This window comes from Apis laboriosa, unplaced genomic scaffold (genome assembly GCF_014066325.1).
Source record: "Apis laboriosa isolate Shangri-la unplaced genomic scaffold, ASM1406632v1 scaffold119_cov161, whole genome shotgun sequence".
Taxonomy (NCBI): domain Eukaryota; kingdom Metazoa; phylum Arthropoda; class Insecta; order Hymenoptera; family Apidae; genus Apis; species Apis laboriosa.
Window position 1 is genome coordinate 39,542 of NW_025221019.1, and position 12,232 is coordinate 51,773.

At 34.8% G+C, this 12,232-nt stretch overlaps 2 protein-coding genes across 5 annotated transcripts; one reads left to right on the forward strand and one right to left on the reverse strand.

Annotated features, from left to right (window-relative positions):
- Positions 1-419: 419 nt before the first annotated feature.
- Positions 420-3,328, reverse strand: LOC122716855 (odorant receptor 9a-like). The gene is made up of 6 exons (XM_043940308.1): positions 2,860-3,328; positions 1,550-1,835; positions 1,352-1,451; positions 1,119-1,229; positions 659-814; positions 420-586 (listed from the first exon to the last, which is right to left on the reverse strand). The coding sequence occupies exons 1-6, from the start codon at positions 3,326-3,328 to the stop codon at positions 536-538; spliced, it is 1,173 nt and encodes a 390-aa protein (XP_043796243.1). The 3' UTR covers positions 420-535.
- Positions 3,329-3,857: 529 nt separating this feature from the next.
- Positions 3,858-11,308, forward strand: LOC122716833 (relaxin receptor 1). 4 transcript variants are annotated; one of them, XM_043940273.1, is made up of 21 exons: positions 3,858-4,787; positions 5,180-5,293; positions 5,588-5,659; positions 5,798-5,900; positions 6,012-6,083; positions 6,163-6,234; positions 6,305-6,448; positions 6,523-6,591; positions 6,666-6,731; positions 6,987-7,058; positions 7,175-7,246; positions 7,569-7,640; positions 7,760-7,831; positions 7,911-7,981; positions 8,468-8,629; positions 8,929-9,074; positions 9,363-9,513; positions 10,089-10,218; positions 10,337-10,527; positions 10,702-10,857; positions 10,937-11,308. In XM_043940273.1, exons 1-21 carry the CDS (start codon positions 4,700-4,702, stop codon positions 11,080-11,082), a joined length of 2,241 nt encoding a protein of 746 aa, XP_043796208.1. In that variant the 5' UTR covers positions 3,858-4,699; the 3' UTR covers positions 11,083-11,308. The 4 variants fall into 4 exon arrangements, with proteins under 4 accessions (XP_043796208.1, XP_043796216.1, XP_043796233.1 ...); XM_043940281.1 differs by having other exon boundaries at positions 6,990-7,058; XM_043940298.1 differs by lacking the exon at positions 7,569-7,640.
- Positions 11,309-12,232: the final 924 nt, after the last annotated feature.

The window sequence follows — 12,232 nt, forward strand, 5'->3', positions numbered from 1 at the left end:
CACGAGCCGCTGCTCGGCGACGATTAGGTGGAATGACACATTCCGAGAAGCTGATATATCGGCGCGATGTTGCCCGGCCACGAGGAAGTTCGTGGAAGTGGGCCTTCCAACGGGAAGAATATTGATTTCGACATTTCGGATTCTGTAGCCACTCCACCTTGTCGACGTTGACGTTTCTTCTTTTCCCGGCCCGACACCTTATATCCCTCGGTTAATCATCGTCAATCGTGCATCATTTATCGTGGCGTGAAATAAAGCGGTAATGGCATGTGTACGAAAGGGGGGGAGAAAAAAAAAATTTATATAAAATAGTAGAGAGATGCGAGGATTAAAGGGGGAAGATTTTTAATTTTTTATCGTACGACGAAAGATTGATACGTTTAAAGTAATTATTAGATTTAATATTTAAGTTTTTCTAAGATTTAGTTGCAAGGTTTTAATCGTTACTCGTAGTTAATTGGAACAAATACTTTTTTGGTTTTATTTTTATTTTTTATTTTGATAAATTGAACCTGCTAATCTGGTGTTTAATCGTTTAGATAATACTTTTTAGAACGGAGAGGTAGGCCATTGATGCTTTTACTATCTATAAATAAATTAGGCAAATGTAAGAGAAGAATTTAGACAATGATGGTTTTATAATTGAAAAATAGCTTACAACGCCAAAAGTTTCTAAAGAAAACACGTAAAACTTGCCAGCTGTTAGGTATAACGGTTTCTGCGCTCGAGCGATACAAAATATTAAAGACCGCGTGTACTGCTCTGGTAAATCGTACCAATTAGTAAAGTAACAAGCCATTTGCACTTCGCTACTCTGAAAATAATAGCGATTTATAGTTTTATTAAAACTGTCTAAGTGTAAATTGTGTAAGTGTTTTAATAAATATTCATGACACATTTCGATTAAAATGTTCCTAGAAAATTATAACTTATCCAAAGAGTAATTAATATAATAAACAACTCAACAGGATATCTAATTAATTTTAAAACTAGTTTAGAATTTGTTAATCCCGATCAATTAAATTAAATTATTATATTTTAAAAATTGTAAGTTGAAAAAAAAAGTTTAAATAAACAAAAATATATTCCTCTCTAATTATAAGATTTTTGATAATTACCTCGTTAATGAGACACTCTCCCAAGAAACAATAGCAGAATGCTAACAATATAACAGCACAAGAGTAGATTATAAAATGTATCGTATTCATATCTTCTCCCGATTCGCTTGTCTAGAAAATATTTATAATTGCATGATCCTCGTTGAATTTAAAAAAAAAAAAATGAAACACAACGGATCAAGTGCTTTTAATAAAGTGCAAAAATTATTATATCTAAATAATTACAACATTACCATAAGTAATTGATAGACCACGATGCACAGTGAGAATATTAATCCTAATGTTTGTACAAACATGAGAGAACTAAACGTGTTCGCTAAAATATTCGCCAATCTACAATTAAATTAAACAAATGGGTGATCATGCGATCCTAATATTTTCATCAAAGTTCAAGTATCAAAGTTTAGATTTATTTTAAACGAACGACTCACCGTAGAAGTTCGGTGTGCCGTTCAACGAGTGCCTTCATTTTCGGAAAATACATCTTCGGTTCGATATTGACGTTTCTCATGCGATATGCTACAATTGAAAGTTGACTGCAAAGATGGAACGTTAATGTCACCAGAAGACTATCCGCCCCGGTTGCACCGATCGTTAACAATGTACTCGTTGGTATCAAATAAACGCAGAACAAGGCGTACGTTTGCAGTTTCGTTATTTCGTAAACGTTATTCACTTTCATGGGTAATTCGAAAGGAAGGGTACAATTATTGTACTCTGTGAATCGATAAGATGTATTAATATAAATTACAATTATATAATAAATTTTTTTCAAGCGCGTGTAAATTACACACAATTAAAAAGAAATAAAATAATTAACGTTACATTTTGATGGAAGTCAGTCAGATTAAAAAAATTTCGAAGATTTCCACGTTACAACGAAGAACGCGATAATAATAAAACTGAAACTTTTCGCTCCACTCCATCTCAAAAAAAAAAAACGAAGAAAAGAAAAATCGGAAAAGCTAAAAATCCGGCTATCCACTCTCCGCTACTTAGGCCACTTATCGAAAACGAAGAGAGGGAAGAACGTGGAAGCCCATCGAGTACATAAATTCGCGTTTGCCCGACTGTTGGGAAAAAGGGAAACTGAACACTGCCGGTGGTCGTCGTGCAAAATCCTCGTCGAACTGTGACAACCTCGTAAAACGTAACCGTTTTGTGTATCCATGAAGGAAGTAACTGTCTCGCCACGAAACACCATAAACCTGCACACGTTAGGTAACTGTAAGCGCGATCATATGGATACAGATATCGAGTGCGTTTCCTGGATTCGAGCGATAAAGTCCGCATTAAAATCTTGATTTATCTTACCCGACTATCCGTGACGCGTCGATAATGCCCGCTGCTTTAATAAAACCGCCATTTTTACCACTCTTTTCGCAACGAAGACCGGATCCGAAGACGTTCTTTCGACTTTTAATGAAACGTCATTCTCGATACACGGGTATAAAATTAAGTTCTTGATGTTGAAATTCTCCTGATTGTTAATTTTTGCAATATCAAATATCTCTTTGTGATTGTAAAAATTTGATAAGTGGATCGTCGTCATCGATAATGAATATATATATCTTTCGAAGTAAATGTACGGAGAGTGTGTTAATTTTTAGAATTTAAAAAAGATACGCGCGAATTCTTCCCGACGAAGAATATCGAAGAAACATCATCGATGAAGTTATAAATAAATATACTTTATTTTCCAAAAAATCGGGACGGAAAGAAATCGGGCGATCGAACTTACTCGATAAAAGACAGCCGATGATTGGCTTGGCGTAAAACAACGTGGGCACGAAGAATAAAGACAAGGCCGACGAGGTGGAAAATAAAGTGGCGGCCACGTTATACCAGACGACCGTCCGCCTTTCCTCCGCCGAACGATACAGGCCCTCGTTCACGTCCCTCTTGACGACCGTCAGCAACGGTAGGACGAGATGCATATTCATCCGGAACATCACGGCCTTCAGCACTATCAAGATGGTTGGGAACGATAGCGTGATATTTTTCAATGTCTTCTCAAGGTCGTGTATATTCTGGACCAGCGTCACGATCTCCAGCCAAGTGAAGATCACGACGTACGTAATGTAGAGAAAGAATCGAACGTCGTTGCGATTATCTGGCCAGAGGCCGGATAAGCCCAACAAACGTTTGCTCCACGAAATCACGTTCTTGTCGTAGAACAGTTCTACGTACGACGATATCGGCCTCCTCATCGTCGAGGACGCGACAACTCTGACACGGTATCGCGAGTCGTAGACGTTAACGTTTTTATTTTATATATATATATATTAATGAAAGTATCGAGTATTGCAATTTATAGATTTTCGAATGTTTCGAAAAAATCTTGCCGCGATAAAATTAAACTTCTCTTCGTGTCAACTTTAATTTGGTTTTCATCTTCGAGAATGGTAGAAGAGAACATGTTATAAGGATAACTTTTTGCTCTACAGTCTTCTATAAGACGGTTGTAATAGTGGAAGAAAAAGGCGTAATTTCTTTCGTATCGATCTCGTTAAATATTTATCTTGGATTTGCTCGATTATGTACGTATCGTAAAATTCCAACTTATTACCAGAATTTCTAATTTTTCCAATGAAAATTGGTCTCCGTTTGTAAAAAGTTGGATTACTCGTAAGTGCAGGAAATTGGAGGATATGCAATTTTCATTGGAAAATCAGAAATTCTGGTCGGTTGGAATCGTGACAGTTCGTTCGATCGATACTAGTTCTCCATTAATGGGTAATTACACATTCCTCGATCGGTATTGTTTCGAGGCGAGTCACGCCATTGGCGCGAATTGCTCGAATCGTGACTGCAACTTTGTCAGAGACTTATCTGCATACGTTATAGAGTTTCGCTTGGTGCGACGATCGTGAGTGAACTTTCCGTGAGCGGACACGTAATTGAGCAATTATTACTTCCTGCACTACACATTTAACAATTTTTATTTTGCACGATCGGAAAACAATTATTTTCTTGCATCACTTTCCTTTCCTTTCGTTTGATCGAAAACGCGTATTCGATTCGTATTGCTTCAAACTGTGACTTCCATCTCTAATATTTCAATTTATCAGGTTGAAAAATAAAAACTGGATAATATCCCTTCAAATTTTGTCTAATTTCTTAAATATTGCTTAACAACCTCATCACCATTTTCCATCAATCAACCATCTATCGATTCCATCAATAATTATCTACACTCGAGAAGATTGTTTCAAGCAAGACAAACTTGAGAAGAGTACTCGTCGATTCAAGATTACGTCGATTTAAACATTTCGTTCCAAGAGACTGTTTCTCTACGCCACGATTTAGAGATAGATCGCTAAGGTAAATCGATGCACGTAATTTGGAGTAATAGAGGCGCAAAGGACGGACAAGAAATCCTTTCCGATTCGAGGACGATGAAGAGCGCGTGTGCGTGGTGGCCGGAGCTTGCGACCGAGCTAGCGAATGCAACCAGTGTCATGCAGTCGTTGCACCGTGTGCACGTGGGGAACGTTGTTCATGCGAGGGGAGACACGGAAGCTCGTGGAGCACAGGGGCGTTAGAACGCTTTTAAAGGAGGGAGGAGTTCGAGTTTCGAGATGAGGTACAAATATATCGGTACGATAGGCGCGTTCCTGATCGCGACCACGTGCCTTTTGTCGGGGTTGATGTATTATTTCAGCCAAGGTATGCGATCTTTATTAATAAAAAAGTAATTTGATTTTTGATATCTCGGTAGAGATGAAATATTTAACGATTATTAAGAAATTATTTATTATCTGTGTGATTTAAAATTATCAAAATGTTTTATTTGTTTATATATTCCTGAGATTTTAAAATTACATTTCAATTATTATATATATATATAAGATTATTTCTTTTTCGTAGCGATTAAGGAATAAAATGGAGTTAATACAAAAAAAAAAATTTGGTCAATTGCTTAAACAAATAACACATTCATTTTTCATTTGGAAGCTAGAAATCGATTTAAATCTATTCTATTCTATTTCATTGAATCTTTATGCTTGCAAACAATCGTTGGAAATGCATATATCTAACTCTAATTTTTCTGATTTCAGATACTTGTCCAATGGGAACGTTCCTTTGTCAGAACACCACCATATGTCTGCCCCAGAAAAATTGGTGCAACCAAGAAATCCAATGTCCATACGGAGATGACGAGCAGAATTGCTGTCGGTTCATTCATATTTATTTTTCACGCAAAAAAAAAAAAAAAAAAAAAAAAAAGAATTACAAAAAAATAATAGTTTGGGCATTTTATTATTTGCACGTGACACTTTTGTATTGGGTATCAAGAGTATCAAAACCACCTCTTTCTCGGTCAAGAAACAAATTAAATTTAAAATTTAGTTACGATGTTATGACATTTTTATACGCCGCGCATCTTCTTCTTTACACTGTATAAATGCAAACCTTCCCCCTCCCTTTTTGTTGGAGCAAATATAAAAAGTTTACTTTGTATGCAGATGATTATCACGGTGTATTGGACTGGTTTGGCAGTGACAGAGATTCCAAAGCTGTGAAGGAGTTCGTTTGTGGTAAAGCAATATCCATAATTTATCGGGGAACGGAATACAATATCGTGTAACGGAAATAAAAATGCTACGATATAAAGAGAGATACGCAATGGACGAGATAAGAATTGTCAATTTACGTATTTTTCTCCTTTCTGCTAGATGCCACCGACGTTCCTGTCGGTTGTAAGTACGTGATGTGCCGTGCAACGTGTCAAGGATATTCGGAAATTCCACGAAACTTATCTTCTCAAACTACTTCCATGTAAGAAATTTTAAATGTTACGAACAGGGAAATTCCTTCCCGAAGTGTAATTTTTTTAATTTTTATAACGTTCATAGATTACGTTTCTTTATCTTCGATGATTTCTTTTAGAACTTTGTACGATAGCTCGATTGAACATGTCTCAGCGGGTGTTTTCGCGCAATATTCCGAGATTCGTATACTGTAAGCTTTTTAGCTTAACTCGAATTTTATTAAACCAATTTTGAATATTGAAAAATGTAATATTAATGTTACTTTTTAGGTATCTTGATGACAGTAATATACGTGAGCTAGAGAAAGGAGCTTTCGCCAATTTAACCAAATTGTTCTGGCTGTGAGTACATGGAATGTAATTTTAATTCTCATATAAAATGACGAACTCGCATAAATTTTCGATTGAACAGAGCTTTGGATAATAACGAAATTAGTGAATTTCTCCCTGGACATTTTACCGGTTTGACTAAATTGGAATCTTTGAAGGCCAATAAGAATCGACTCATTGTGGCAGATTTCTCAGACTTCAAAGGAAGCGTTTATTTGAAACTTATGTAAGATAATTAAAATGTAATATTATATTAATTATTCGCAATCTTCTAGAATTCGTCTTATATCGTTATTATAGAAATTTGAACGAAAATCAATTGACTTCGAAAGGATTGCGGTTGTCGGAATTGCCAACGCTTAGCGAGATGTAAGTTCGATTCTTTCTTCCTTTTTTTTTTTTTTTCAAATTAAAACCGATTTACATAAGAATTCAAATTTCAGATTCTTGGATGAAAATAATTTCGAATCGATTCCTCTGTTCGCTGGATGTCCCTCGTTAAAATCCCTGTACGTACGTAAGTAAATAAAAGAAATATGGAAAGATTAAGATCCCTCAAAAAAAAACAACGTATCTCACAATTATTACAATTATTATTATCACGGACTATTCTTCCAAAGTTCTATTCTAATTTACCACGTCTTAACGCTCGTTAAACTTTAAATTTCTTCCCGCAAAGAAGTATCGCGGATAAATTCCTCTAAGAGGGAGTTAAAGTTATTCTTTTTTTTTCAACCGTTGTTATTTATGAACCACTGAACCAGAAGTATGCAAAGCAACAAGATAAAGGGGATCGAGGAGGACACGTTTCAAAATTTGGAGCAGCTGGTCGAACTGTAAGTTCCTCGCGTTACATCAATTTGCGTACGCTCCTTATGGCAGTGTAACGAAGTTATGTCCGTCGTACATCATCCGTGTGTCGTGTGCAAAACGGATTTTTTTTCCCTTTCAGTAATTTGGCGTTCAACGAAATAACGACCCTCCCGCTCAATGTATTCCAACCGTTAAAAAATCTGACGAGCCTGTAAGTATACGAGGCACCGGTATCCACATAAATTGTAACGCTACACGTCTTAAGCTACGCGCGTGCTTGCAACATGTTTACCTGATATTTACCGTCGTACACACGGCGTTAGAAAAGCAAACGAGAGGAACGTCACGTATGCCGGCGTTAAAACTTTTATTTATTGTACCGGCACGTACGTGCGGAAAATAAGGCCGATACGAGTTTTGCCGTGTCGTTTTAGCAAATTTTATGATAGAATTAAAGCCCGTTTAAACGGGGATTATTATAAACCTGCGCCTGGTGTACATCGAATAATTTTTAAAATTGTTATTCATTACAGACAATTAGGTTATAATCATTTACATAATTTACCGATAACCGTTTTGAGCCCGTTGACGAGACTTCGCTCTCTGTAAGTTTCTATTCTAAATTTCTATATTTTACGGTTACGTTTATTATCGTATTTGCGATTCGTGGAAATTTTTTTTTTTCTTTTAATCGAGTGATTTTGCGCCCGATTCTTATTATCAGAGACTTGGAGGGTATAAATTTGGATTCGTTGGAGAAAAATACGTTCGACGTGTTCAAGCTGTTGGACTTCGTGTAAGTAGATTCTATCTGTGTAAACGTGGGACAAGTTTATTTCGTACGTAAATGGAATTTGGCGAATATCATTTTACAGATACTTCAAGAAGTTTCATTATTGTGCGACGTATACACCCAACGTGAAACGATGTCGACCCACCAGCGATGGTAAGAGTTTAAAAAAAAAAAAAAATGATACGAATTTAATTTCTTTCGTATTATTCGATTATAAGATATTAAACTAAAATTAATTTAGACTTTATAACTCGATAATAATAACTCGGTATAAACGTGTTCTTTCGGTTCATCCTTATAAATAATCGTGATTTACTACGTCCTATTAACTTACCTATGCGGCTTTAATCACGAACAACCCTCGCATAAAATAATCTGACGTTAATGGGTTATGAGGCTACTATTAGGCCATTAAATACATTTCTCACGAAATTACAGCTACTATAACATTATTTAATGATTTTAATCACGCTTGTAAAATATCTACCAGTTATTAATATAATAACTAATAATAATTGTAGGGGTAATATTCCGATTAAACTTGTTATTAAACTTTTGACTCGTTGGAAAAAGAAAAAAAGAAAAAAATATTAAAATGCAAATAATGGATTCATATTCGATTGGCAATATTCTACACAGGCGTATCGTCGTTATCTCACTTGCTCGATAAAACTTTGCTACGAGCAGCAGTATGGATAATTTCTGGTGTCACCTGTGTGGGCAATGTGCTTGTATTATGGGGAAGATTCACGGCCAAAGACGAGAACCGTGTATTAACTATCATTATTCGGAATTTAGCAGGTAAATTATATTTGAAATATTATTTATATTTAACGTAATTTATTTAACTGAATTTATGAAATTAAGAGTGGAGTAGTTAATCTTATGACTAACAAATATCATTATCTCTATTTTATAATAATATTTAAAAAAGTTACGCTAATGTTTTCGATATATCGTGTTATAAAATATATTTATTTGAAACTTTATTTAAAAAAAAAAATCGATCTCGTTTGTTGTTAATGTTGTAAAAAATGACACGATCTATCTCAATATTATGCATCGTAAATCATGCAAGGAATCGTATAATCTTTTTACAGTCTCCGATATGTTGATGGGATTGTATCTATTCATAGTCGCTCTTGCGGACATAATATTCCGCGATAATTACTACCAAACTGCCAGCATGTGGATGTCCTCCTGGTTTTGCACATTCTTAGGAATTTTGGCAATGACGTCTTTAGAGGTATTTCGAATAAATTGCGAATTCGTCAACTATTCCCAAATTTCATGTTTGAATCTCGACAATTGCTCAGAAAGACGGACAGAATATATTATCAATATCAAATCTTTTGACTATATTTTATTGAAAACTTATTCGCAATTTTCTTTGCACACTTTTCTATAATTTAAAAGATTGAAATATCATTCACACCGAGCTGTACAGATTCTTTTATTTTAATATCTATTAAATATTCGAGTGTTTGTAAAGTAATCGAATGTTAATTTATTGAAATGAAATCGATTTATCAAGGTTTCTGTATTGATCCTGTCGTTCATGTCTATGGAACGATACGTGCTAATCGCGGCACCACTGAAAGGTCACCGTATCATGACACCCCAGACAGCATCTACATCGGTGATCATCATTTGGATCATAGGAATTACACTCGCCCTCGCGCCAGGTTCATTTTCACCTTTCTTATCTGTTCGAGAATCTTGATCGGTGATAATATCTAACCTATCAAGATATCGGGCTGCTTGTTAAATGGTTGTAATAATGCGAACCAGACGATGTGCTTGTTTCGTTATTTTGTGAATCAATTACATGTCACGTTGATTGTATTCTAATTGTATAGAAGAGAGTAAAATTTAATGATTTTAAATAATGAGTACTATTGAAATTCAAAATAATGAATAATTTGCTTTCTAATAATTTAAAATTTAACGACGAATTGTAAATTTTTATTTTTTATATTTTACATTAAATTTTTTACGGTCGATTATCAGATTTTACAATCGACAGAATTGTGAATTTTTATTTTTTTTATTTTATATTATATTTTTTACAGTAATTTACTTACTCCTTCCTAAAGGAGAGGAATCAAATTCCTTCATTCGAAAAAAATTCACAAATCTCTCTTCATTCGTTTCAACGTATCTCGAAGCACGAGTACAATCGAATTATTTTATTCCATTTAACAATTCAATCCAGAGAGATAATAACACGTTTCCAAACTAATTGTAATTCATTTGAAAGTGATCATCTGGCGAAGTAGCACGAGATTTTACGGAGTGAACGGAATGTGCTTCCCTCTTCACATCGACGATCCATTCCTAATCGGATGGGAATATTCGGCCTTCATCTTTCTAGGAATAAATCTTATGGGGTAAGCAGTGGCCATTTAAAAGAAAAAACTATAGAAATCAGAAATAGTTGATTTAATAAATGTTTCTTCGTTTCGAAACGAAGGAAAAGCAGATATTAATGTTAGTTGGCGATTACAGGCTGATCACGATCGGTTTCGCTTATTTCGGTATGTTCCTGAGCATTTGGAAAACGAGACACGCCTGTTCCTTGTCTGTCGGCGATTCTGAATTCGCCTTGCGATTTTTTCTCATCGTTTTAACGGATGCAGCCTGCTGGGCACCGATCATCGTTCTGAAGATTAGAGCTTTGTTGAAGTATCCCATTCCAGGTGAACTATTTTAAAATTGCATCGTCCAAGCATGAATGAATTAATCGATAGCTGATAATTCGATTTGCAGCGCGCAGAGTTAAATTGCACGTTTGATTTAAAAAAAGAAAAGAAGAAAAGAAATGGATGCTCGAGTTCAAAAATAATTTAATGGAATATTACATTTTGTTACAGCCGATCTTCACGCATGGGTGATAATTTTTATATTACCCGTGAATAGTGCGGTTAACCCGTTGTTATACACGTTCACCACTCCGAAGTTTCGGGAGAAATTGCACGACGAATGGTTTAGAAAAGTGCATAATTGCGTGACACGAAAATCCTCCCAAGGTATTTCATTGTAATTTGAATATTGGATTAAATTAAACTTAACGAAAGAGTGGATAAAATTGACAAGGAAATATTATAGATTCGCGGATATCCACGACGATAAACAAGAAGAATATAACGTCGTGTTTGAACAATGGAATTAATAATTACGACGATAAAATTCCATCGTTGTTTCAATTTAATAAGGAGAAAATTGTGTGTGTGAAATGCGATCACGTTCTATGAACTTGCATTATATTACGATTCATTCGATAATTGCTCGAGAAAGACACTTACTTTCTTGAAAAATTGATATAAAAATTAATCAATGCTTGCAAGCCATCGATTCAACAAATTAACGCTTGATAATAATAATTTTATAAAGAATTATACACTATCGTTGAATATTCAATGGAAAGGAAAAAAAACTCTTTCTCTGTATAAATGCTGTTGCATATAAAATAAAACATGGTTTTTGAAAATTATTATGCATCGATAAAAAGAAAAGAAACGATTCAATATCGTATTAAAAATTTTCAACAAAGTAACAAGTTAATAAACCTATCCTAAACGATTATCGCACTATCAATCAAAGTCAATGTCAAGAAGATAAAAGAAGATAAAATTATCTACATATATATATATATATAGACAAAGTCGATCACGCGTAGGTGGTAAGTAGTCGCATTGACATTAAACGTAAAATTCAATGCCACATTGTTCAACGATTCACAATGATCAATCCCGTATTTTACGTCGTATTTTACCGGAATAAATTGAAGATCATTGGCTCCAACTTATTATCATCTTAAACGTTTAACTCGAAGTTCTTTCTCGAGATAGAAGGAAGTTAATTTCACGGTGTCGTAAAATGACATTGTCCATCGGTTTTGCCATTATCTTTTGTAATTAGTTACAGTTGCCCTCCTATTCGACGCATCCACCCACGCTTTACCTCATCGAACAGAATTAATTCCTTTGCATGGATCTTAAAGGTGGTATCCCTTTTATTAATCAAGGATTGAACATTGTATCCTACCTTGATAGGTAGTTTAATCAATTACCTTCCTTTATTAGCCGACAGATGCGTCGATAAGATACAAATTATCTACATGGAAGCATAAAGTTCGTTAAAGATCGAAATTTCACCTCGTAATTAAACTTTTTATATCCCCTTATAATATTCATAAATTGTACGGTAACCAGAAAAATTATTCGCCACGCGTATACTTATTTCCCAAAGAAATAAGTTTTCTTCTCCTTTTTCCTCTTTTTCTTTTTTTAAACACATCGAAAAATTGATGCATTGACGGTGTAATTGAGTTTTCAGCGATTAATAAGCGTAACGAGAACCGATTAATCGCGTTCAAACAAGCGAAGATATTTGAAATATCGC

Excerpts from the sequence above, each read along its gene's own strand:
- LOC122716855 (XM_043940308.1), bottom strand. The coding sequence starts at position 3,328 with ATGAGGAGGCCGATATCGTCGTACGTAGAACTGTTCTACGACAAGAAC. Across the intron at positions 1,230-1,351 it reads TGGTCTATCAATTACTTATG|ACAAGCGAATCGGGAGAAGA; the intron begins GTAATGTTGTAA and ends AATATTTTCTAG. Across the intron at positions 587-658 it reads CTTTAGAAACTTTTGGCGTT|ATAGTAAAAGCATCAATGGC; the intron begins GTAAGCTATTTT and ends ATTTATTTATAG.
- LOC122716833 (XM_043940273.1), top strand. The coding sequence starts at position 4,700 with ATGAGGTACAAATATATCGGTACGATAGGCGCGTTCCTGATCGCGACC. Across the intron at positions 6,592-6,665 it reads TTGCCAACGCTTAGCGAGAT|ATTCTTGGATGAAAATAATT; the intron begins GTAAGTTCGATT and ends TTCAAATTTCAG. Across the intron at positions 10,858-10,936 it reads GACACGAAAATCCTCCCAAG|ATTCGCGGATATCCACGACG; the intron begins GTATTTCATTGT and ends GAAATATTATAG.